Source organism: Etheostoma spectabile, chromosome 7 (assembly GCF_008692095.1).
Source record: "Etheostoma spectabile isolate EspeVRDwgs_2016 chromosome 7, UIUC_Espe_1.0, whole genome shotgun sequence".
Lineage (NCBI taxonomy): Eukaryota > Metazoa > Chordata > Actinopteri > Perciformes > Percidae > Etheostoma > Etheostoma spectabile.
In genome coordinates, this window is record NC_045739.1 from 29,233,359 (window position 1) to 29,261,131 (window position 27,773).

The window sequence follows — 27,773 nt, forward strand, 5'->3', positions numbered from 1 at the left end:
AAACAAATTTCACGATCACGGCATTTATTAAGAAAAGCTTTTACTGTAAAATGGCAGACACAGAACAGACATCACAATACTGAACAAGTACACCATGTTTTCTTTAACTATGCTAGAGTTTTAATCAAGTTCATAGACACATCCACAAATACAGTATGTTAAAAGGAGTTGTAAAGTATATGGGGGGGGGGGGGGGGGGGAATTTCTGCCTCAATATCAAACATGCATGTAAGCCAAAGGTGGAATCTGCTTTTGTTCACAAAATTTTATCAACACCCTTTTCTTGGCTGTCCTTGTCGTTCTAGGTATTTTAGCTGGATAATTGTTCTGAGAACAAATAAAACAAGTGAAAACCTCTGAATCAAGTTTGGGAGTGACATCTGACAGGAAATTAATAGAAACCCCCATGTTAGCTGCAGACCCAATTAACAGGGATTCTTTTGTGGCTAAGAATTATCTTAATTTGCCATGAAATAGCCTTGTTCACAATCAACATTCAAATAAATGATATTGCATACTGGCCAAAACTCGGTCCAGAGAAAGTATTTTGAAATAGCAAACAGAGAAAAGATCATTTGATGAGATTTCATTCATTTCTGAATGAAACCACATCAAATTGTTTCTGTGCTTTTATACGACAAAATGCACACCGTGCCCTTCTTCGTAAAACATGAAGCCGTCCGTGGCTCTGTGCTTTAGTGTTTAACTTGTCAGCTACAGTAGCTCAGCCTTTTTGTATTGTGCTATACAGTCAAGTCTGGCTGAAAGGAAGGCACCGCTCAGCTTCTCGTTATCAAAAAAAAAAAAAAAGCGGCTGTGGTCTGAGCATGATGTTGCATTTCCTCTATCAAAACAAAGGCGCATTTGTACATGATCACCACAAGAACGCAACAAAAACAATGTCGTCACTACATTAACTGGCACATCGTTTTGGAAAATTTCCTTCAACAAAAGTCCATTATGGGCACTAAATATCCAGTTTTATGGCACAGAAGTGGCTTTTTTCATAATGTGTTCACAGCTGCGTGGTTCTTAGCCCCACTTTTTTTGTCCTTTTTATAAAAATGAAGAGGCCTGCAAAGATTTCTATTGTGCACCAGTCCCTTAATGGCTAAACAGCAGGTGGTGCCATGCCACCTCTCCTGTATGTAAGAAGACAGATCTCTGGTGGTGATGCATTTCTAAATGGACTCCCTCTGAATTGTATTATTTTAAAAATGCTACACACAGTTCTATCTTTCTTTTTTAATCTTGTGCATTGACTGACGTCGGATTTTTAAATCGGACAAGCTGGTGCAGGTTTCTGTAAAAGACGTCAGGGGTAAAGCATTATGGAAATGACAGGTTTAGGTCCATTCAACCAGAGGATGTGAAAGAGGGGATTCAGTGTATTTAAAATATACTGCAGTATATTTGTGACATGTATGACTGCATTTCTGATTTTGGAATGCATTTCTGAAATCAATTCAACAATTTTGTAAATGTATGCTTTGTCTTGTTGTTCAGGGCCATACTGTTAGACAAACCATGGCAGTCTCATGAGCTTTTCTCTAATCTTAACATTTTAGCTTGGTGCCTAAGGTATAAAACCATCATGGACTTTGTGTTTCAGAGTGTTGCAGCATCCCAGCTGACAAATACTTGTGCCAAGGTGTGCTAAAGCATCTCTTGATTATCCTATATATATTAACAATTTCTTATCTCTCCCCAACTCTCCGCTTCCCATCTCATCTCAGACTGTGGTGACGGACAGCAGGGGGTTATATACTTTCTTCCCATCAGCAGACCTGGTCCCATGGGCCAGTAGCTCTTGTATAGTGATCCAGTTGTCCAGGATTCGGCGACTCCGCTTCTTCATGCTCCTCCGGTGGCACAGCTCCAGGATGGAGGTGGGTTCCTGCTGCTGCGTGGTCCCCTGCTGTCCTCCACCGCTGCCACCCTGCTCCCGCTCCCTCCCTCAAACAGTCGAGACGGCTCTGCATCATGAACTCCCTGCGACGCCGCTGCTCTCGGGCCTTCAGCAGCTGCTGCTTGCGCTCCTCTTTGCTCCAGTAACGGCCCATCTTCATTTCACTCACAGCATCGTCGTCCGTCGTCATGCCGCTGCGCTCCTCTCTGATCTTCATGGCCCGTGCTTTCAGGAGGCGATCCCTCACAGGGCGCTTGGCCACGTAGCGAGAGCCGTCGCTGCGGATCTTCACCTTCCACTCCATACGAGGGGACGCCGGCAGCAATGGAGGGGACATAGGTACAGCTCCTGGGGCTTGGGCAACATCTTTACATGTGCTGCCCAAGCTCATTGGGCTGGTGTCGCCCCAAGTCTCCATGCTGCCCTCTCTGGCTGTATCTCTGAGTCCACCAAGCCGCTCAGTGGTGGAGGGAGACCTAAGCTGCATGCAGCTCAGGTAGTGCTGCGGCGGCTTTGTGTCAGTCTGACGGCGGGACAGGTACGGGCTGTTGTCCGCACTGTATCCCCCGGCCCTCTCGGCTGTCCCATTGGCTCTGGGGTTACGTCTCACCTCTCCGTCTGAGCCCCGCCGGGTTCCTCTGTCCCGAGACAGGGACCTAACCTTAGCTGCGGGGCTGGATGTCTTCGCTTCGGCTCGTCTCCTGTGACTGTGGGGAGAGTAGGGTTGGTTGAGATTTGCTTGCGTCCTGTCCCCTCTTTCGGCCCGGGTCCCTCTCTCTCTCTGTCTTGTGGAGGTTGGTAGCGGCATACCTGCTGGGAGAAAGGGTTCTCCTCCCTCCAGGCTCTGTGAAGAGGGTGAAGGATACTGTTCATTGACCAGAGGGGTGCTCCTGCAACTTTCCCCTCCGGTGTTGTAGGCACTCGTGCTGTCCTTATCTGAGCGCTCCCTTTCTGGGAGCTCATTGATATCTGACAAAGCGTGGTGACAGGAATCCTCACTGACCAAAGTGCCACTTATGTCCAAGCGTCCAGCTCCTACTCCAGCCCCTGCACTTGCTCCATTTTTCTCCTCGAGAGGCCACGCCTTCAGACAACGCTCCCTCAGCTGCTGCATCTTTTGTGCCCTCAGGATGTTGCGACACTTGAACTCCAAGTGGCGTAGTTCTTCTTCCAGAAGGGCCATCTCATGCTGCGTCAAGCTCTCATTCCTGTTAACATCCAGTGAGACACCGCCTTCGTCTTCTGCTGGCCCCTGACCTTCCAGCAGCATCAGAGCTTTACTGTTCTTCTCATAGTAACACTTGATTTCCAGGAGCTCTTTGTACCTCTCACACTCCTCCTCAGTCAGCCCAGGCATCATCATCATCCTCAAAGGATCTGCCGCGTAGGCCCTCTCCAATCGCTCCACCTGTTCCAGCCCTCCTCCATAAACACAGTCCAGCCCTAAGAGAGAGTCCGTGCTGAACTGGAGGTCCTGGGAGTGCAGCAAGGGCGGAGTGTCCCCTCTGCTGGACAGGAACTTGCGCATGCTGCCAGGCGTGTTGGTGGCGTTGGTATTGGAGGCACTGGTGTGGTCGTCTCCCAGAAGGTCATGTTCTGAAGACTCCTCATAGCGGGTGCTTTCATCTGTACGGCCCACCCCGCTGTCCAGCTCCTGGCTGTTGCTCAGCACCGTCTTGAGCAAATCCGGTGAATCCCTGTTCATGGAGCGACCATTGCTGCCGAGTACACCCCCACCAGTAACGCTGCCTGGTCGAGCACCCAGGACGGAGGTTCCGTTCCACACTCTGTGGCTGCTGGACAGATGAACAGCGTTGTCCAGTGGCTCCAACTCCAACTCATCTGGGTCCAGCTGGTTGTCATTCTGACAGGTGAAGGTGTGTCAGGCACAAGTATGTTGAATGTAGTCGATGGCATTGTAGTGGAGGTGTAAAGTTGTAAAGAGACAGAACAAAAGCATGTGTTAGAATGTTGCTGTACATCTGAAATTTTAAAGGTTCCATTCACACAAAAATGGGTTTTGCTTGTTGATACTTCACTTTTACGTTTGAGCTTTACTGTGCAGAAAAAAAATGAATCCGGGAAAAGTTGGTCCATGCTTACCTTAAAACATGTCTGGATAGGATCTTAATATTTATTATAACATTGTGTTTTAACCCTTATGTTGTCCTTGGGTCAATTGACCCGTTTTCCTATATCAGTGTTCTTTTTAATTACCCAAAATAACATGATTGATTCCACACAACGCTCTTTGGCAAGTACAACTCTCTACTGTCATAAATTTTGGGGTGTTTTATTCAACTTTATAGCATTTGAAAAAACAATTGAAGTGGTTTTGAAATAGTATTGAGTAAAAGTTGACATATTCCAGTCTGTGATTATCCATCAACATCCATTCCTTTAATTTTAGTCGAAATAATTCCTAATTTCTGCTTTTCTAACTCAAACAATAGGTTTAATTTCCTATAAATGAGGTTTATTGACCATGAATTCCAAAAATAACTGTAAAACTAAAGTTAATAAGCTAGTGTAACGTAGTGTTAAATGTAAAAAAAAAAAATATGACAAACATTGAAAAAAAAAGGGACAAAAATGTAAGAAAAAGTTAAAAACATCAATAAAAAGCGTCATTAAAAGGGTTGATTTTCAGCACAAGGGTTAAGATTTTAAAGCCATTAAAAAATAAACTGCATTTAGTGACATGTTTGGCCACTCGGGGGCAGGGGGGACAAGCGCTAAACACAACATTGACATAGCATTGACATTACATTGATATGGTGAACTTATAAGCAAACTGTTGCCGATTTACACATTCTGTAGAGGTGGAACAATGTTGGTATTCATTTGGATCGTGTTTCTGGCCACCTGCTGAATGCAAGCTCAATATTTACTCTCCTTTTAAAGTTCTGTTTTGCAACCCCTGTGAGAAATATGTGTCTCCTTGGCGGAGAAATGCTCCGCTATGTTCACCAGCTAGTTGCTAACTGTGTCTGCTGTTTGGTGCTCAGCAGGTAGTGCACCGTGGGTTTACAGAGCCCAGAAATGACGTGGAGAGAGGTGAGAGGGATCCAAAACTCGAAAGTTGCTGGCCAGAAAATAAAACAAGCCAATGAACTAAACACTACAAGACCCTATAGAGTTGAGGGGAATGGATAAATCTCTGTCACTTCATCACAACCAGTTTCCCTTTCACATTAAACCCAAAAGTCATTTGAGTCATAGTTAGCGTGAACATATGTATTATCCCTTGTGTTGTCTTCCATTCGACCATGTACTTGTCATCCTGAAAATCAACACTTTTTCTGATGTTTTCGTCTCTTTTATCGACACTTTTGTCTTGTTTTTTTCAATGTTTTTGGCTCTTTTTTTTTGACGTTTTTGAGTCTTCTTTTCAGTACCATATACAAACACTAGCACCAACTTATTACAAGTTTTACATTTACTACATTTTTGGAATTCCTGGTCAAGAAACGTGATGTATAGGAAATCCTACCTAATTCTTAAGTTAAGAAAAGCAGAAATCATGAATTATTTAGACTCATATTAAATGAAGGATAATTACAGAAGGGTATAAGTCAACGTTCAGTCTGGTTTTGAAAGATTTTTTTTTTTCTCTCCAAATGCAATTTTGTTCCCCCAAAAGTCAATCAAAGTAGAGATCCTGTCTTTTGTTGCACTTGCAAAGCAAGCACATGTTATTTTTGGGTTATATTGGTCATTTAGAAACCCTTATTTCTGGTGTAGATATGTTGAAAAACGGGTCAAATTTGACCCGAAGACAACACCAGGGTTAAAGCAGCGTCGATGTGGAGCGCAGCACGTGTGAGCAGTGCTTCTTTCTGCCAACTAGATGGAGCCAGCACCGTGTGAAATGTGAACATCATTTCAATAATCTGCTGTTGCAATTTAATTTCCATTGAATCATTTGTCTGTATAGAAAAACAACTCCTCATAGCTCACGTCTAGACTACATCTAAACATGAGCTACAAAGGAAATTGATAGGTATGTGTTCAGTATTATCATGGATGTCCATCCGAAATGACACGATCTTTAGAGATGAATACTTAATGTTTCACAAGAACTGTTGTTGTTTCTGAGCTGTTTCGATTGGCCTCTGTCTCAAAAGCTGATCCAATATAATGCGAACACCTGTGCTTGTATAAGTAAGCAATTACCTCCTCAGAGCACAGTTGATCTTGTCTAATTGCTTTGATTGGAATGTGAGTTGCGTGCAGACTACAGACCGAAGTATTGACTATCTTCATTCCTATTCTCCGACAGCCCCTTCACTTCTCTCTCTTTCTCCCTCAAGACAACACATCGAGCTTTTACCTCTGCTTGTGCATTTCCCTCTCCGTCCACCCTCGCTCACTTGAATCTTAATGTGGGACCATGCCTTCGCAATATAAATCCTGTCAGCCTTTCACAGGTAATACTCACGCTCATCTCTCTGAACACAAGGACATTTAAACAGAGGGGAGGTTTGTGTGTGGTGTGTGTGTGTGTGTGTGTGTGTGTGTGGACTTTGACCATTTTAATGAGTGCCTTTTAAATCTGCCCTTTAGCTCCTTCTGTACAAATGCAGCCAGCATACTGATGTTAGTATTCTTGCAGATACTGTCTTTAGCTGCAGCTCATTTGTTTTACAGTGGTACGCCGTGAAAGTCCATTTGGTTGTGTCGACTTGTGTCAAGTTGTGTTTTTATAAGCCCACTTGGCAGAGGTGTGTTATTGAGGGGAAATCCGGTGTGTGTTACAATGTCCTCATATCTGCTAGGAGAGTAACCTTGAAGGGAAGCAAAGCGGGGGCCACAGTAGCACCGAGAGTACAAGCACTATTTGTCTTTGCCTCTCTCTTCACACAATCTGTGTACTCATCGTGTTTTTGCACCTCTTCGCTTTTTAGCCTCCTTACAGCTTGCACGATAGAACAAAGCCAAGCTCTTTCTTGTGTCCTCAATTTCTTTACTTTCTCTTCTGAACCGCATAGTTTTATGTTACATATACCCAGGCATGTAAACCTATTTCTTCTTAGGTCAGTATTCAGACCGAGCCTTGCGGCGTACTCCCCCAAGACTGCATATCCAATTTCCTCACCTCTATCTCAGGTCGTGCGAGGAGCAGAGAGACATTAGTGCTGTCCTCTCTGGTGAGAATAGCTACTGCCTCCTCTCTGTCCTGGATGTCCACTCCATTTATCTAAGAGAGAAAAAAAGAGGAGAATAAAATTGAGCTAATGCCAGATAACGACGGAGCCTTTGCACCAAGGCTAGATTCAATTAAATTACTCAATTTAAGAAATAGTTAGGAAATAAATCTCTCTTTATCTTAATAGCAGAAGCAATGCTGGACTCCAGCTCTACTGTGGGCCGGGGGGTATTTAAGACTTTGGTGCATTAAATAATAGAAGTTGCTGTGAAGAATTTTACAACCCTGCAGTATTGATAACATCATATAAAGTAATACAAACCCACAGTATATTGTTTAGGAAACCTATACCTGCAGTATTCTGTCTCCCTTGCGAATGCGTCCATCAATTGCAGCTATACTGTTTGGGTTCACCTTGGGGGGGGGGGGGGGGGGGAGAGAAAGGATTTGTTTAGGAGTGTAAAGAAATGGGAAAGATATATTGAACATTTAATTTCATGTCACTAACCTCTCCCACATATATTCCCAGGTCCTCCTCCTCATCGGTTCTGTAACACACTGTCAGGCCGAGTTTGTCCTGCTGACGAGACTTATACAGCTCCACCTCCTGAAGCAGTTAGAGAAACGTTGGTGGACGTCAGAGAGAGAGAGAGAGAGAGAGAAGAGCGGGACAGCTTTCTGTACCAGGGTTTGAATAGCTAAAGGTCTCTCACCTCATATTCCAGCTCATCCTGCCTGTCCACTTCATGATGGGTGATATCAAAGTAGTCAGTGGGGTCGTAGTATACAGGCTCTATAAAGCTGAGGATGATAATAATCAGGACGTCTTATTTCAATAACTGGGGTAGCTTGAAACAGAATGGGATGGACTGGAACCAAGACAAGGTACTACTCGCACTCACAGTTCATTGAGTAGATATGGCTCCAGTAAGGGCGGCAGTGGAGGCGACGGCGGCGGGTCGGGTGGGGGTGGAGCTCCACAGGGGTGCTGGCTGCTCTTGCCCAGAGTCAACATATGTTGGAAGCTGATGTCCGTTTGGGTGCAGCTGTCCACACAGTCGGCCATGCCCATGGTCACTGGCACTAACCCTCCAGGGGCTCCCGCTAGGCCTGCGCGTTTGCGGGGCCCCCGCCTCAGTATGTTGGACAGCACGGGGTCCCGTATGTCCAGGGTGGGATCCCCGGAAAGGCAGGACAGATCCTTTCCATTCACCTGGAAAACACAGAGTCGAGATGAAATGGTGGAGTTGTAGGAGGAGGAGGAGGAGAGATACAGAAAAATAGAAAAGGGGCAAATAGAATTGAAGGAGGATTGGTGCAGGGATAAAGATAAAGAATTAATTTCTAAATGTATTGTTTTCTATGGAGAACACAGAGGAACCACAAGAAACAGACAACAAGTTTATATAGTGAAAAGATAGACTACGTAGATGCTGACATGCATAACAGCAAGGCAGTGATGGAAAGTAACTAAGTACATCTACACAAGTAATGTACATAAGTACAATTTTGAGGTACTTGTACTTCCATTTTGTGCTATATACTTCATACTTCAACTTCACTACATTTCAGAAGGAAATATTGTACTTTGTCTTTTCTATTTTTACAACGTTTTACAGTTATCTGACAGCTTAAAGCCTGTAAACACCCATACAGGTGATTTTATCCAGGCTGACATCTGCTCAGGCTGAAGGGAGGGGTGGATTTATTAAGTCGCGTCTTTTTTTTTTCGTTTCATTTTTTTTGGGCCAAATATAACGATAAAGGTGTTGTTTGTCGTGCCCTCGCAGGTGCGACAGGAGACTAGGGAAGATGTCAGTCAATCAGTCTGAACAGCCAGGTGAAATGACAACTCCTGTACGGGTGTTCAGGGCCTTTAACTGACTTTGTAAATGAAAGGCTCTGGCTGCACAACACACAGGTGTTTTCAATCACCGTTGCTGGTTAAACCTTTGGTCAGGTGTGTGTTGGAGATGACAATCTAGTGCAGTCCTAATGGGGCAAGAGTCTCTGGACTATTGGTGTGCAGAGCCTTTCTAACATTGTAGCATTACTACTTTTACTCGAGTAAAGGGTGTTTCTTCCACCACTGCAGCGGGGGGGGGGGGGGGGGGGGGGGGGGGGGGGGGGGGAGACGTGAGGATGGACAGACCCACATCAGCAGTTTTATCAACCAGGCAAGGGTAGTTCACAGACGTAATAACGTTGCCTCACAAAAAACACAGAACAGGAAGGGGAACCACACACACACACCTAAAGAAAGAAAGACTGGGGTCATGTTAGTTAATAGAAAACTAGAGAGACACACCACAGCAGACATGTACTGTACGTGGTTTTCAACTGTCACGCAGCTGATAGTGTTCCTTCAGGCACACAGACACACACAAAAAACAGGTTTGAATGGAAAAGGTTTCCACATCGCACAAAAGCAGCAAAGCAGGAAGCTTTATACAGAGACCTTTAATCGACCGTCAGCGTCGAACGAGCACAACATGTTGTTCATGTGACCCTTCTGTGGAGAGAGGGAAAGAAAGCAGGACAACGGTGGAGTTAGACAGTACAACAGCGGACGGTTAGGAAATGGCGAGCTCTTCTTGAGAACTACTTTCATAAAAAAAGTAGTCAAGGTAGCCGTCACAGATAAAAACGAGTTTCTTTTAGTGCATTAGTTTTGTGCACTCTGGTCCTCCTGAACACTCCTGTACAAAACACTGTTATCTTTCCTTTTGTGTGAATCGGAAGTGGTTTCTCTAAATATATGACAAAACGTAATCATATTCTGGGGGAACTAAATCAATTTCCCCCTCTATTTTGAGCGAGGGGAGCTTCGCTATCAAATGATTCGAATGTATTTTCTGCTGGAATGTCACGCTTTCAAACATTTTGATTCGGAGAAATAAAACCCGTTCCAGAGCTCTCTCCCTTCTATTTGTGGACATTTGGTCATCACAGTATGTGTCCTGACCAGTGGTCAAACAGAACTTAGTACATTTACCCAAGTACTGTACTTGTACTTGACTTGAGTTTTTCTTTCGTGCCACTTTCTACTTTTTTAGAAATTGTGTCTGCTTTTTACTCCGCTACATTAATCTGACACCTTTAGTTACTAGTTACATTACAAAGGAAAGTTTTTGCACACAAAACATATGGAGTTTATTAAATACAATGTTTTATTGTAGATTAAACTAACCTGTTCGGATTGTTTCTAAAATGTGAGGATTTTTTCTGCATTGAGTACATTTTCCTCATGATGCTTACATACTTTTTACTTAACCCTGGTACGGTATTCGGGTCAAATTGACCCATTTCAAATTTTTACAAGAAGACAAATGGTACAAGTTCCATTTTTTTCTACCTGAAAATCAAGGGCCTTACCTTATTTTCTTTGATAAACATGTATTCCTGACTCAATTCAGAAAATTATCCTGATATGACCACTTGTGTTTTTTCCTTAGTGGATTTTAACCATGAATTATAACATTATGACAAAAACCCCACTTCCATCTTTAATTGTGTTCTAGTAGAGACTGATTGCATTCCATAAACATATATGTTATCACAATTGTTTGAAATTGAGATAAAGACATTATTTGTTATAGATTATGAAGTAAAAAAAAAATTCTGAATTGTTTTTAAAACTCCATATAAGTCACGGGTCAATTTGAAGACAATACAAGGGTTAAGTAACATTTTCGATACAGGACTTTTACTTTTTACAGTGTGGTATAAAGATCTGAAAGCTTCTTCCACCGCTGGTCCTGACTCTCTGGGGCTGTCGAAGGCCGAATCGTTGGGTGTATGAAACCTCTCCCATCCATTAATAATGAAAGATTATTGAAAATACATGTTGAGAATGAATCAAAGCAGGGATTTGACTTCAGGGTCACTGAACCGAAACATTCCTGGCCAAATCAAGCAGGACATCCCACAAACCTTGAGAAGTCCGACTCATTCAGCATTCATACCTGATTCAGTATGGATCAGAATCAGAATCAGAATCAGCTTTATTCACCAGGTGTGAGGACACATACGAGGAATTTGTCTTTGGCGCATCGTTACTCACACTGGTCTTACACATACAAAACAACCAAAACAAAAATATACACACTAATATACACACAATTTATATACATACTCTAAACAGAAACAATATGGGGGGATTAATGCAATGAAGAGATCAATAAAAGTATTTAAATATGGAGCATAGTGCAAGGATACTGGTATACATAGTATTATGTTATTATATTACAATATGAACAGTATGAACATATGAACAGTTCAGAAATAGGAAATGAGAATGATGAATAAATAAATAAAATAATAAGTGAGATGTGAGAATGGGAATGATGAATAATACTAAATAGGTGGAATAATAAGTGGAACCAGTGAACAGGTGCTGTAGAGACGGTGTTACTGGGTTATGGACCAGAATTGGACCTGGAACTGTGGGTAAGAAGTCAGCTGTTCATCAGAGAGATGGCTTGTGGGTAACAGTGTTTAGCTGCTAGCGCCGTGACTCCATATTAAAGGCTCTTTCTGACAGGCAACCGTTTTGATCCAGACTGAAAGATTTATTTTTAAAATCTACCGGATGAATTTGGAATATACAATCATGGTCCCCAGAAGATGAATCCTAACAACTTTGGTGATCCCGTGACTTTCCCTGTAGCGCCACCAGCAGGTCAAGATGTGCACTTATCCAGTGGAATCTCTCAACGTCAAGGGTTAACCCTTGTGTTGTCTTTCCGTCAAGCATGAAAAAAGTTATCGCATTTTTTTTACATTTTTGTCACTTTTTCCAATGTAGTGGGTCATTTTTTTTAAAAATGTTTTTTCCAAAGTTGTGTGATGTGTCTAATTTTGACATTTTCAGCTTATTTTGAGGGTCCATTTTTTTGTGACGAAAAAAATTAAAATGGGTCAAATTTGACCCGAGGACAACATGAGGGTTAAATAAACTGCCAGTGAATCGTTTGCAGGCCTTCATGTGGTGTACTAGCCCTGGTGCCACCCTTCTAGTGCCACCAGCAGCTCAACGTTGTAAATTGTTCAATTATTTGGTTTATGACACACTAATGACCAGGAATCTGCAGATTTTTATTTTCATATCTGCGGAAAATCTGTGGAAAATTCTCCATTCACAGATTCCATGTGGCCATGCTAATGACTATTTGACACATAGGCTGTTGTAGTACTGTGTGTTGTTTTTTTTTGTCTGCGTACAGTCACTTGTTTTTATCTTGGCCAGGACTTCCTTGAAAAAGAGATTTTTAAATCTCAATGGGACCTCTTCTAATTTTAAATAAAGGTTAAAGAAAAGACATTTCCATCAGTCTCAGTTGTACTTTGTGTTTAGTGCTAATTTGCGAGTGTGCGCATGTTAACCCACTAAACTACTTTTTCCGGATGAAGTATAAAGCACTGCTGTGTTGGCTGTAGACTGTTGTTTAATCTGGAGTGGGATCATTTAAATTAACAGATTTTCAAATAAAAGCAAATTGCGTTCTCCTGATTTCATTACACGAGACAGACGGCGACATGATGATGTTGGAAGCCAGTTCCTGAGCCAGACAGCCTTTGTAGAGTGACACTCATGCTGCACTCAGTCACTGACCTTGGCTGTCTGCAGCTCTCTACATCTTCTCTTGCTTCATTCTCTCTCTCTCTCTCTCTCTCTCTCTCTCTCTCTCTCTTTCTCTCTTGTCCCCTTCCAGTAATTGCATGTCAAATCAATGTTCGCCTGTGCAGCCAAGCACAAAAATGTTCTTTCCACACTCAGCCTCTGCTCCCTTTTGGTTCTCACCACCACCACTCCTCTAGTCTACCTTTCCTGCACTGCCATTGTGTTTTCATGCTCACACTCATTTCCCCCTTCTCTTCTCTTCCTCCACATCCACTCCTGCTTCTTCTCCCTCCCGTTTTCTCCACACTCTGCTTTTTTTTTTTTCTTTACGTTGTGCTGCCTCGGCAGTTCTGTCTTCTCCGTCCCTTCCCTGGAGATGACAACTCACCCTCCTCCCACTCCTCTATTTCCATCTATTTCAGCCGGCCCATCTCCTGGTGTGCGTTTGGCCTTCCTCACACTAATGTTCCTTCATCAATCTCTTCTGTCTCTCTTAATGATCCTTGAAATCTTGAAAACAAATAAGATGTTTCCTCCCTATGTGGCCTATCGGTAAAAAAAAGTCACTTACACGGTGTTGTTTGCATGTTAGATTGGAGGAAAATCACACCTTTACATTCTTCAGCGAAGAGCGTTTTTATTTCAGCTCTGACCTTATGATCTTTTTCTCTCCTTCCGAACAGCAGGAGGTAGTTATGGTTTCTGTTGCCTCGTGACCTCACGGTCCAGCTCTCCAGGATCAGAAGGAAGCTATTAGGAAACTGCTCCGTGATCATGAGTGACAGGTATGAATACAGAGATAGAGAGGGAGAGGGGGACTTCTCATTCATTATCTATGAGAAGTGCTGAGATTGCTTTGAAGAGGACTTCATGCAGGGTGATGGTTGTTGTGTGTTAGACCTGCTTTGATGGAGAATCCATTACACTCTCGTGTTCTGTTCTCTTATTATCTGTGGGTTAGTAGGTCGTTACATACATCTGCTGTTTATAAGCGACACAAGCAATGCAAATAATTAAGCCCCCCCCCCCGCCCCCCGAATCCATCCTTATTCTGTATATTTGTGTTAAAAAATAGAATTGAAATTCAGGAAAAATAACAGTCTGCACAATTCACAGTAGGGGGTGGGCTGTGGTGGTGGTGTCGGCGGCGGTTGCAGAGCTGAGCCTAGGGATGGGGGGGGGGGGGGTGATATGGGGAGAGATGAAAGCGATGCAAAGAGTTCAAAGTGTAGAAAGAGAGAGCAAAGGCAGAGAGACACTGAAGGAGTGCAGGGTGGAGGAAGGTAGAAGGTAGATGAGGGTAATGATGCCGTAGAAAACAAGCTTTCCAGGAATTGCCGGGTGAATGTAAATAGTGAGCGAGCCTGGCTCTGGGTTTGCATGTAAACACCACACACACACACACACACACACACACACACACACACACACACACACACACACACACACACACACAATGGAAGCTCATGGGAAATCTCTAAGTGGTTGATGCATAATTAGTTTTTATCTGAAAGCCCTTTAAAGAGAAAATGAATCTCGTGTGCTGAACAACAGGCTGAGATGGAGAAAAAAAAAAGAGTTGGATGACTAACTCCACTTGAATGCAGGGGTGGCCCCTGGTAACTCCTTTCCTCACAGCATCAGTTTTCCCCAAACACGGATTGATGTGCATCTCCACAGAGTTCATGCAAAAGCTCATGTCTGCCCGATACCTGCCCCGCCCTCCTTTTTATACATTGAATTCCACTTGTTCTGTAATTGATTTTTCTCATCTCCCATGCTTTGAAGGCTGGAGCAGTCACCTCCTCACACAATCAATTAATCTGGAGACGGAGTTGACCTACTCCGACTATAACCCCTGTTGTTTGATATCACTGAGCTAATTAAATGAACAACGCATGGAGTGGTAGACCTATTATAAACTGATACCAGTGAGAAGATATTGATTTAATGCATTCTTTAAGAAGGATTGTGATAGAGATAACAAGCCTCAGCGGGAGTGTGAGCTATATGACTATGCATAATTTATCAATACATTCATCAGATAGCACAAAAGATGAATTATGGGCATGGTTTAAAAATCTTTTTTTTTTATTGATGGTGGTGGATGAACCCCAGCAAGTAGGTCTGGAACACATATCGTAGGCTGTATGAGCTTACAATAATGCCCCCACCCTTTCTTTTTTCTATCACCCCTGTCCTATTAAATGAAACCTCCTCTCCACCCTTTCTGTCATGTGTTCATGTCAGACACACGCGAGGGGAAGAGCAGGAACCCGACAGACGCACGCAGTTGTGCACAGACACACACGGTATATATTATGAAACACAAGCCTGCCCTTCACCTGAGAAAACCCACACTCTTAACAAAAAAAGAAGCTAACGAGCCAAACGGTAACGAGCAGTCAGTCAGGTGTCATTAACTTGCACTAATTCTTTCTTCTTTTTTGCATTTTTAAAAAACACAGATGGCAGTCATGTCACATCTTGTGCTTTTGATTAAAAAAATACAGCAGATACACACATTTAATAACTGGTTCGTAACACACTATAATTAATCAGATACAATTTGTTAAGAGTTTATTGATGCAGTTGTCAACAAGTGCAGTGACAGTGTTAATGTCAAATACTGGAGGGTGGACAAGACAATATGACAGACACGTCAGTATAATGCAATCTAACAACGGTATGTGTTGGATGAGACACTAGCTTATGGTGCTCTCATCACCTTATATTGTTAGGTGTGATTTTTTTTATTTTGGCCACCTCCAGTGTGCATGTCCACGTGTGAGTATCTGCTGTCAGCTGGTCATTGGGTATGTATTGATTCCCATCCGTTTTGCCTGTTGAGGCTGTCAGCATGTTTCTCTGTGTCATTGTGAATAATAGCACATTTGGCACATAGGTTTGTTTAATGACACTGGTTGCCATGGAAACAGCCTCCCACTTCACAGTGATGGAGGAGAGGAACGGGGTGTGTGTGTGTGTGTGTGTGTGTGTTGTGTGTGTGTGTGTGTGTGTGTGTGTGTGTGTGTGTGTGTGTGTGTGTGTGTGTGCGTGTGCGTGTGCGTGTAATTTAGTCCGTAACTCATCAACGATACACCTTTCCACTTGGGGCTATAGGAGGCTGAATTGATGAGAAACATGCCATGGCTGTTTACCAACCACCACTGTACAGCGTATGTGTAACAGAGTCCCAATGGATAATGCATGGATTCTCTTCCTTTGCCAAGAGAAGCAAGTGTTTTGATAAAGTCAAATTCCACAGCCTGGTTTTCCTGCCTGAAAGCTGTTTTAATGCTGTATTGACTGTCCTGAGACAGACCTAATTTGGAGGTGTAATTATACATGTTAGTTAAGGAAAAACAGCTCAAAGCTGAAAACCTCTGAAGGGAAACGCTGTGAAGTGTGGGTGGAAATGTAATTGCGTTTCCTTATATGGTGTTTTTTTTTCTTTTATGATTGGACACAGTATAACTACCATCTTCTGCTTGGCATGATCTTTGGATTAATCAGCCATCTGCACAGCGAGCATTGCTGTTTAATCGTTGTAATAAATTAGATTGAATTAAATGGAGAAAAACAGCATGCAGTCTGTTTGGCTGCTTTTTAGTATTTTGGATTTTTTGACTGTTTTTATGTTGCTTTGCAGTTATCATTGCAATATACTGGTCAGCCACTGAAAGCCAAATGCTGTGGCTCTGGTTCAGTCCTCCATCTGCGTTTGTTCCTCTTCTCCCGGGGCTACGGTTACCTAACCAAGGCTTACCGGACCGCACTACATGTAGACCTGCTGCTCCCAACACCTCACAATATCCGCTCTGCTTACACAAACACTATCCACACAAAACATTTGCATGACAACTGCTCTGCACGCTCCAAATCACGCAACACATCTCCTGCGTCTCTGCTTCTTCACTCACCGCCACGCCCTTCTGAAAACCACGTGCAGATCCTCTGTCAGACAGAGTTGGAAGGGTTTCATCTGTAGAGACACAACCTGCAGCTACAATTGACCTCACATCGCCAGATCAGTGGAATTATTAGATTACTGCTTTCAAAGATGTCGACCTGCATGCGGTCAGTGTCGTTACTTCTGACCCCAGTTAGATATGGTCACTTATTGTGGAATGCTCTGATTTTATGATCCCATCCCAGACTGTGCACCACCTCTTTCCTCATCTTCTAGTATTTTGCACCATGGTCTTTGTGAAGTCACTCAAGCCTTTTCTATTCACCCCCGCTTCACGAAGAGCTTAAACCAATTACTCTCAGGGCAAATGGCAGAAATACAGAGCTGAAAGAAACCCAAAGAGTGTGACTTTCCCTCCCTCTTTCCTTTGCCTATTTCCCTCTTTGACTTATTATCGTGCCTCTATATAGACTCAGCCACCCTCCATGTTTTCCTCGCCGTCTTGGCATCGCCTCTGGCACCAGCTGCCGCCCGGTTAACTGGCCCAGGCCCTAACATGCTGAAGAGACCCCGCTGATGCTCCTGGTGCCACAGATACTGAAAGTGTTGCGCTGCACACCCATGAGTGCCGAGGATCTTCATGCTCAGTAAGCATGGGACTTATTTTGGTCACCGCATGTATCATTGTCACCGAGCAGAAGCCTCCTTAGGCACTGCACAGCCAGATGAGCTTACTCACATGTAGTCCGTGGTCCCAGTTGGTAGGTGGTGCTAAGGCTGTAACCGTGGCAACCTCTCTGCTCCCATAACACTTTAGCCCGGCTTTAACGAACCATCCATCCTGCTGCCTCCGTGGCTCTGCACCACTCTACTTCACTCCACACCAGCATCTCTCTATCTTACGCAATTTAGCTTTGCTCTCTCTAGCTTTGATCATAATCATTGTAATCACGGTCAAGTATCATTATCCTAATTATCGGTGTTATGGTCACTAAATGACTAATAAATAAATAGCCTTGCTCGAGAGATTTACACAGCTTTTTTACGGGTTAATTAGGTATGTAAAATCTACACAAAAGGCATACAAGTCCAGAAAAAAAGGGAAAGATGTGTTACATGATCTGGAGCTTATATTACATGAATTCCCCTGTTTGATTTTAATGCAGAATGGAATAGGTTTTATTTAATTGATGTGATGGTGCTAATATTTTATTATTTATTTATTTCCTGATGTTGCTGTCCTTGACATTTATCAATAAAATAACTGATTGATATATGTTAAACTTATTTTGGATGGAAAATGGGTTATTAGGAATCATATGTAATTGTCTGGGTTGAACGAGTCTGACATGATGAGCTTCTGTTTGTTTGTTTTTTACTGCCAATGGAAGACCAATGACATTTTCAACAGAGCGGTTTTGATTGTCACTCATCAGGCAGCGTCGCAAAACTTAGCATGACATAGAAAACTTTAGGGACACACAGAGGGATGCTTTTTCTGAAGAAAGAAGAAACGAAAACATGATAGAAAGAAAGGGCCTCACCTGGAACATGACCTTGTATTGTTCCTCAGGCTTTTGGACCACGCACATGTTACACCCCATTGTGACTTTTGACACGGTGCCGGACTGTGCAGGTCCAAAACTGCCCCACTTGACCAATTCTCACACCAGGACTCTCTTTATCAAAGTCTTTGTCTGTGGCAGTAGGAGAGCCCCACCCTCATTCGCAGGCTTGTGCTATTCTACTCCACTCCTCCTCAGAGTAACACACAACACATGCCTGCCGGGGGCAGATGGACAGTTTGTTCGGCTGCGTCACTGTTCTCCTCTTCTTGTTCACAATTCAAGTGTTATAATCCAGCGGAAATTCAAATGTGGCGATAGTTTCAGAGCCGCGAGACCATGTGTGTGTTTCTGTCTCCATCGCAGGCGAAAAGGTTGCTTGTTTAAGTTCGTGTGCTTGTTGTGGATCATCCAGTTTCACTTGTAATCTTGGGTGTGGCGAAAAAGATGTTTTTAAGAGTCCTGCTGGTTTTGTGCTTGTCATTTAATTGATTAGGCAGTTGTTGCAGACAAATCAATGCTGATCTAGTGACATGTCAAAGGTGATAATGCAGCACCCTGCCTGGTTTGTTTTTCAGTGTTGAAATCTGCCGAGTAGAGCAGAACTCTCACTACACTACCCCACGCTGTTCCACAGGTTTTTCCCTTTCGTAGCACTAAACCTCCAAACAGCACACTTTCAGCAATGCTCTTTGAACGGTGTATATTCTAACAACAAAGCTGTCAAATAACATTCCTCAATCCTGCTTTTTTTTCTTGTCACTCCCACAGAAGGTTTCCCACCTGCTCTGCTTTCCCAGATTGCTGAAGGATTGCTGAGTGTGGCCACAGATAACTTAAAGATAAATAAGACTTAAAGATAAAGCCCTGTCAGGACTGCCCTGCTCTCGTCCTCCACTTCAGGATCAATCCACTGTCAAAGGTATTTCCTAATTTAACTTTTACGTGAAGCAAGTTGAGTGATGCATATTACACCATTAGCCAGGTTCTCTGAGCCTTTGCTGTGCTAAGATAAGCTGTACGCTAGGGAAACAAGCCCGAAGAACATGCCCACCTGCACACACATCGAGACAGGCAACAACTCACGCTTCTTTCAACTACAAGCACACAAGCTGCCAAATCTTCTGTAACTGTCAAAAGAACACAGAGCATTTTTCATACTGTCTCTCCAAATAACACAAGACACGTAAACAACACGTGCCGCCGAAACTGTGAGGTTGTTAAAGTAGACTGCAGCAGGTTCTCTGGTCTGTTGTCAGATATGATGGCAAATGTTAGACCATTGATTCTGTATGCTACAGCGTACTCGGCACCGACTACTCTAGGTTGAGAGCGGATTACAATTAAATTAATGACTTCTCAAGCAGAGATCAGACAAGACTATCCTGACTGTGTAGAGAAATCAATATCAAACCAACTCTTGGATCAATTGGATTTGGTGCTTGCTAGGTTATTGGGGGAAATCAAGATTGTTCATCATAAGTACCATAGATGTTTGTTTTTTACATATCCAATGATTTCATGCATTTAGGCAGTTTTTTTACCAGTCTGTGGATATACAATCACATTCTCTAATTTCTAACTTAGTTTACTTGTCCTTGACCAGTTGCTATTATTGTCCTAAGTCTATTAATATGGAACTCCCACTCGCTTTAGGATCAGCCTCAATCAAAGTGCCCGAATTAGAAATGTGACAAAATCCCAATATAGCTTTCTCAACTGTCTTCCCGTCCCCGTCCTCGCCCTCGGAGTCTCATCGCGTTGGTTAAACCTTTATCTTTAACCCTCCAGTGAGACTTAAGAGTCTTGTCTGAAAGGTCCACCACCCTGTGTGCTGCCAGCGACAAGGTGTTAGAGCAGCTAATCCTCATTCAAGGCTCCACTACACCTGTATCCTTTCCAGAGGCAATGTAATCCCAAACTCTGGCTCCTAGCACAAACCACACACACACACACAAACACACTTACTCACTCACGGTTATATACTCATACACAAGAGCACACAGGGAAGCAATCTCCACTCAGTGAAAGGCACGATAGCTTGGGAAAAGACAACCTGATAGTCTGGAGATCAGGTACTAATCAAGCTACAGCGAGGTGTCAGACATGTTCAGCAGGCAGGTGTGCTCCAACTGTCCCCCCCCCCTCTCTCCATCGCCATCTCTTTTCCATCCCTATATACCTCTATGTACCTGAGTATCAGTCTGACATGATTATTGCAGTGGACTGTCTACAATCGTCACCCTGCCTGCCGTGCTTTCAGAATAAAATCTGATATGAAATATGACAAATAATTCAGAAAAAAATGCCTAAATTCTTCTATCAAAGCATTCAGTATGAAAGGAGGTTCTCATGTGGCACAAATGCACCCATAAAAGTTAGTCCATCTTCAATCTGCAGCAGGAAGAAAAAGGAAATTCAAGAATGGCAGTCCATTTTAATCCTCCTTTTGTCCTCTGGTCATTCTATTTGAAAAATCCACAGGAGGGTATTTGTGTTTAAGAAAAGAAATAAAAAACCATGGTGGAGTATTCCAGGTGGTTGGGGTGTTAGCAGAGTGCAGCGCTTGTCTCAGGTCAGTGATAAATCACCATCAGCAGCGCCACAAGATTAGAGAAATCACTAACGGCTGATTGGAGGATACTTCTAGGCTTCTCCCCTTGGGCGCGACGGTAAATGCACTCCCCCACTGCAGCGGGGAGGGGGAACACAAAAGGCGGGTTGTTCCCCAGCGGTGAAGGAGCCTGCTGATCTGGATGCTGCACTACAACTAAAGCTGAATTCGCATGGATTTTACACTGTATAATTGCTCTCGCTCTGGCTCTCTCTTTCTCTCTCTCTGTCTCTCCATCCCTTCTAGGGCTGGGCTACTGCTCTCTTTTCTAGTCCCCCATAATTTTTACCCACACCTCATTTGCTACCCTCTCCCTTCTCCTTACTCCTTCTCTCCCCTGCCTCTCCCTGCTTGTCTGCAGGCAATAGACCAAGCCCTGGAAAGCCTATACTGTTTGAGCAGGACAGCACAAGATATCCACCAAAAGCTACATAAAAGTGAATGAAATATCAAGGTGTGCATGCCCTGCACTATCCAGACACGCAGACAAGCAGGGAATAGGTTCATTCATCTCATGGCATGTAAGCCATTCTGTGTCACCTTGAGTTGTTTTCACATGGTATTTGAAAGAAAACGATGGTGACTTTTTCATACCAGTAAAGAATGCCCAAAGCAGGTAGAGAGCTGGTGACTGGCTGTGCATTTAGATGAGGTTCTTCGCTGCCACAAAGATGGAGGGAAAAGAAACACTGGGGGGGGGGGGTAACAAGTGAATAACAGGTGTGACTGTATAAATCGAAAGATATGGTAGAGTGCCAAGAGAAAAAATGCAAATGACTGTGTGGGAGATCAGTGAAGAAGCTGAGATGGGTTGGAACAAGGGTTTTCTGCAGTAATCAGAATGACCTGCTGAGGAAGGTCTCTACTGTTCTCCCAGTGAAACGACACAATCAGAGCACCACTCTCAATTTAAAAAAAGAAAAAAAAGAAAGGTCTTAACTGGCACATTTACTGCAGTGCCACTGGAGATGGGAGACGGCGCACAAGGCAGAAAGGACTAGAGTCACTGATACAAACGCGCTAAAATAATTTTATTTACAGTACACAACCACACTCAGGGATGACCTTTTCATGGGAATGCTGTCGGTTTCCTAGTTTTCCATTTTTGTGTGCTTGAACTCTTTCTCTGCTCCGTCAGTGTGTCATTCATCAGCTGCCAAGACACAAAGAACAACTTCTAAGTGTGCAGTGCCATGTCACTTATTATGTGTTTAGCTGCTGCTCTCTCCCTCTTTCCCTCATACACACATTTTTAACATCCTGTCTTGCGATATTTGCCATTTGTATTTCATTCATTTGGCTGTTAGTTCAACAGGCTGACACATATTTCAGCCCTCAGAATGCTGCAGAGCCACTAATACTGGATGCACCCCACATACAGACACACGCAGATATCGCTCTTGTCTTGTTATCTGTTGCATCACTCAGCCCCAATATGTCTGCTTTAGATCGTCATCCCCACCACAAAAGGTCAGTGTGTTATGTGGAAATACTCAGAAATATCAACTGCCCTTTCCTCAGGACAGGAACAAGTAGAGATCATCACATTTAAACAGGCAGATCTGCCTTGTACACCTCAAGTCATGATCTGTTTCCGGCTTAAATACCAGCGCCTGTCATCTCATGTTATCCACTACTGATTCTTGCACTTCTTTCTCTCCTATCTGAATAAAAGGCAGGAAGCCGGGAGGATGACATTTCTCTACTGAACTCTACCATTGGTCTGACATTAGTATACCTTCACAGATCTCAACTCTACATCAGTTATGAACACAAATACACAGAGCAAAAGTTGAAAGACATTCACGTCTTTCTGTAATATTCCACAAGGAATGTGCCATGTTCTGTGAGTGCATAGCCAAAGTGATAAGGGAAGAACTGTGAGCTTCTGTCACATAAAAAAATGTTATATATACATGAGTAAAGAAGAAGAGAAGTAGCAAGGGCTAAGTTTTTCATGGTGAGTAAAAATGGAAAAGGAAAAGGAAATGAGTTGGACAGAGGGGTGAACTGTGGGGAGATTAAAGCAAAAATGAATAAAAACATGTTAAAGGAAAAGCAGACTCTTTCTTTCAAGCAAGACCTTTCTTTTCTTTAGGGAGAGGCAGAGCAGGAAGGCACAGGGCTGATAGCAGCAGAGCAATACTGGCAGAATTTTAACAGTGTTCTCATTATTTATTTACTGTTCGGAGGAAAAGACTGCCAGTACATAATACAGCTGTGCAAGAACCATATTTTGTTTTAGTTATGCATATAAATGATGTGTGTGTGTGTGTATGCTTGCGTCTGTTCTCGTGACGTGATTGCCATATTGTAGCGAGGATTATGACCGACACTGGTAGTAGGGAATGAACCCTCAGCAGCAGCTTCATTCGCATTCTGGAGAAGTCACCGTGAAAGCTATTTCATGGAGGAAAAATGATGAGGGCCAGCAACCCTAAAGCCGCACTGAGATGGCGACTTAGACTGTGAAGAGATGGATAAATGAAAGTATGGAAGAAAGGGTAAGCCAGTGTGTAGGCTGAGGGGAGAGGATACTCTACGGTTGGTAACTGTGTTTTGTCGTTGAGCGGCGGAAACTTTGGTCAGCAGAAGTATGGACTTGTTAATTAACTAGCTCAGGAAATAGACTCAAGGCGGATGTCAAAACAGTTCAACTGACTACTTTAGAGCAGAAATTGGGCTGCTAACTCAGATTCAGTGTTGCTAGTAATCCCCCAATATATTTTTAAATTTTGGTTGCTTTAAAAATGTCGGTTTTGAATTAAAAGTCACCAAATGGTTGATAAAGGTGTCCCACAGGGATCAATACTAGGCTCCCTGCTATTCATTCTACACACAAAAATGTTTATTTTTCAACTGAACACTGCAATGTTCATATTCATGCTGACAACACTATATTGTATAACATGTTCTTTTCCTCAAACTAGGCCTTCTCTTTATATTACAGTCTGCATTTAACCTATAGTCCTCTTTTATTAATTTAAAGTTTGTTCTTATCTTTAAAAAAAAACATTTGGTGTTTCTACTCAAATCCATCCCCTCAATGTTAATCTTATAGAGGACAACATAAATAGTTAGGAATTTGATAGCAGATTGTCCACAACAACACCTCAATCTAAAACAAAGAATTCAAATTGGATTCTTACAGCAGGACAAAGTTGATTTCTGCCTTCATAACAGAAAACACATTATACAGTTCACTACTACTTTGGATATATTCTGTATGCTCAAGCTGCTGCCATTATACCTTAAACCATTTACCACACTGCCATTCAATTCACTACTCAAGATAGCTCATTAAATACATTATAGCTACATTGATAACCATAATCAAAGTAAACAAACATGACTTCAGAATAGCTTTAGAAGTTCCTTGTACAAACTCAACTGGTTTCCAGCACAGCAGTTTGTACCTTTCTGCTTGAATGAACTACAAAACAAATTGAAGTCACATACATTTCCCTGAAGGACTTTAAAGTTCTGCTTACTGATATTTTTAATAATGGTTTTCATTGTTTTAATTAGTGGTTCTGTGTGGGTGTGATGATTTTCTTTGTGCGACTGTGTCTAATTGCTTTGATCTTTTGCTCTCGGGTCTCTCTCGCAAAAAGAAAAATATCTTGATCTCAGGGGCTCAGGGACAATACAGGAATAAATCAGCATTAGCTAACTAAGGTAAGAATGTAGAAGCCACGCAGTGAAGATTTTGACTTTGAGCATCATGATTCATAGGGAGAGGTAACACCATATAAACAGTCATGTAAATAGCACAACTTATTTTTAATGAAAGGGGGGAGAAGAGAGACAGAAACAAACCGACACACTTGAGACTTTTAAGCAGTATAAAGAATTGAATTATCTGTCTATCATAAGAGGCTGACGGGCATGTGGGACATGTAAATCCAAATTAATGGCTTTTCATGGCTATCAGGGGGATGGGGCGAGAGGCGTTGTTCCCTAATGTCAACCCATCACTGTTCTCAAATCTTCACTCATCACAACTCTATTCCCAATTCTCATCTCGCTCCGCTGCTGTGTCACAGAACACTTAACACAGAGCAGGGATGTTGCGAAAAGAGGGCAAGGGGAACGCAAAGGGGATGTGATGGGTAAAGGAGGGAGGGAGGGAGGCGAAGGATTGGCTTTGACCAACACCATCTCACCTGTAAAGAAGGAGTAAATGTGAGGCAGATCGAGACCAAAGATATTCCAGAGCATGTAATTGGCTACTGTACAACCCTAATAAAGATCCTGCTGGGAGCTGCTTGTGGCATTTCTGCAATAAAAGAGAAAAAGATGAGCAAATGGAGAAAATGAGAGAGAGTTGGGGGGGGGGGGGGGGGGGGAGAAGGAGAGGTGAAGCCGCAGGTTTACAGAAACAAAGGAATACACAAGACAAGTGCAGTCGGCGTCGAATTTTCCAAAGGGAAAGGTGATTACCACGGTACCATAGGGGAGGAGGAAGGCTTAGTGAGAGTGCCTAATTAATTTGAGTGCTAATGTAAAAACCATAGTATGGTGTCTTCACCTCTTACTCCTCGCTCAGTACTACACAGGAAATTCCCATTGAACTAATATATTATACCAGATTTAAAATCCGTAATCATGCTGGCTGTAACCCCCCCCCCCCCCCCCCCCACCACCCTCACCCTGTTTCCCCTGATTCCATGTTATTTCCGAGCAGTTTTCTACCATTATGCTTTATCTCCACTGACACTTCGGATCAATAGACTGTATAATTCACCCAGGAATGTATTTATTGATCAATATCAACATCTTTCACAGACGTGCCTACAAGGACATATGCATGGACACATACACACACACACACACACACACACACAGACACCTTGATGCATTATGTAGAGAAAACGTCCACCCCATCCCTCCCTCTCCCCCCTTAGTGATCTCGCTTAATGTGATCCCCGATGGCTGTCCGCTGTCTAAATGCCTGCTTTCATAGCCTGACGCTTTGATATTATTCTTGTCCAACTCTGGCGGACACCTGAGCTTTCATATTTCTAACATGAAAAACAATTACACTTTCCTTTAAATTGCTCTTGAGATGCTGTGTGCTGCGATTGAACGTTGAAATGTGAATGTTTTTTTATTTGCAACCATGCATAAGCCTTGCTCAGATACTTTACAAAATGTGGCTCTCTTTCCGTCATTAGGAGCACAATAAACAATACGTGTCCCACCCAGGTGTTTTACGACATCTGCAAGCTGTGGCTCTCCTCCCACATACTCCTACTTATTTGCCCCAGGCTCATCCAAATCAATATACCATTAGCCAGTCTCTCCACACACACCCAACCGCCCTCCCTCCCCCCACCCCCGTGTTCTCCATCCAGAAAACCTTACCTCCCTTCCACTCAGCTCCTACTCTTATACTCCCCTCACATTTCACACTGTTTCATGCTGTTTTTTTTCCTCCCTTCACCTCGTCTCTCATTTTCTCCCTTTTGGCCTCCACCTCCCCACACTCGCTCCAGCTCTTCTTCTGTCCTTTTTGATATCTCTCTGAACCCTGCCACTGATGTGGAAGAAAGTGTGAAAGAGGGGTAAAATGAAAGAGAGAAGTTGGGGTTAAAGGTGTTGGGGAGGAATTTGAGCCATATCAGGTACAGATGGAGATGGTTGGTTGGGCTGGCGGAGGAAATATGAAGGGGGATAAGAAAGAGCGGAGCAACGCAGGGAGGAGACGGGGTGCCAGAGGGGGGGAGGGGAGTCTCACTGGCTGGCTGCCTGTGTGGGTGAAATGAATGTGTAATTGCGTTGTAGTGGCTCAACCCTTCACCAGAGTGATGGCGGGAGCGACAGACACAACACTCCCCGCTGGATGTGGCTGAGCCTGTGGGTTGCGGTGCATGTTGGGAAACAGAAAAGCATGTCAATAGCAGTGTACAGGCACCGACACCATCAGGAAGCAACAAGCCCACACCCTGCTGCAACGTGTCAAACATGCCAAGTGATGAGTGATGCATGGGTCAAGAGTGCTTGAAGCCAGAAGGAATATAGCCAGTTTGTCTAGTGGAAGAAAAAGTGTATACACAGTAGGGCCGGGCAACATATCGATATTCTATTCAATATTGTGATATGAGGCTAGATATCATCTCAGATTTTGAGTATTGCAATATCAACATATGATGTAAGTGTTGTCTTTTACGGGGTTGAAAGGCTGCATTACACTAAGTGATGTACTTTTCTGAACTTACCAGACTGTTCTAGCTGTTTTGTTATTTGCCTTTTCCCCACTTAGACATTATGTCCACATTGCTGATGATTATAGATCTAAAATCTAAGTGTGAAGACATGTTGTTAAAGGACCAGTTGTCAACCATAGAATAACACCGCAATCTTGCTATTGAGGTATTTTGTCAAGAATCTTGTGATATTTGATTTTCTCCCTATTGCCCAGCCCTAATACATAAGAATTTCTAAATGTATATATTTAGCTGTTAAAATAGGGACTGAATTATTGGCCCATTTGTGGACCAAAACAGTTAGGGCTTGGCTAGCATCTCTCCCTCACTGTCTCTTCTCTCTCTCCTCCACCTTCACCCAAAACAGGCCACCTATTCACTCACAACCCCGCCCTTGTCCCATTTTTTTTTAATATTCTCTCCTCAATCTCTTCTTTATTTTCCTTTCCGCTCCCCCCTCCTCTTTCCTTGCACTTAGAACGACGACGCGAGGAGGAGTGAAGAACAGGGTAATTAAAATGAGGACGCTGTGCAGTGAAATGAAGCGCAGTACAAAGACACACCTCATCCTGAAGAGATGAAAATATGAATGGAATAAAACCGCTCGAGTGTGCGCTACAGATATAGGTACACAGTACACTGTTTCATATGTTATTTTCATCAAGATAAGAGTAGAAATAGCTGACTTTGATAACCCAGCGGCCCCTCTCTTTATCTCTCACACACACACACGCACACACACACACACACACACACACACACACACACACACACACAGAGAGGAGGAACAA

The 27,773-nt window shown here is 43.2% G+C and overlaps 1 protein-coding gene across 1 annotated transcript; it reads right to left on the reverse strand.

Moving 5' to 3' along the window:
* Positions 1-23: 23 nt before the first annotated feature.
* LOC116692799 (PDZ domain-containing protein 4-like) lies at positions 24-21,041 on the reverse strand. Its single transcript, XM_032521330.1, is given in 9 exon segments — positions 24-1,952; positions 1,954-3,773; positions 7,008-7,109; positions 7,410-7,472; positions 7,567-7,665; positions 7,772-7,859; positions 7,961-8,271; positions 9,517-9,570; positions 18,139-21,041. Coding segments are annotated over 9 exon segments (2,817 nt in total). The 5' UTR covers positions 18,199-21,041; the 3' UTR covers positions 24-1,732.
* Between the last annotated feature and the right edge of the window lie 6,732 nt (positions 21,042-27,773).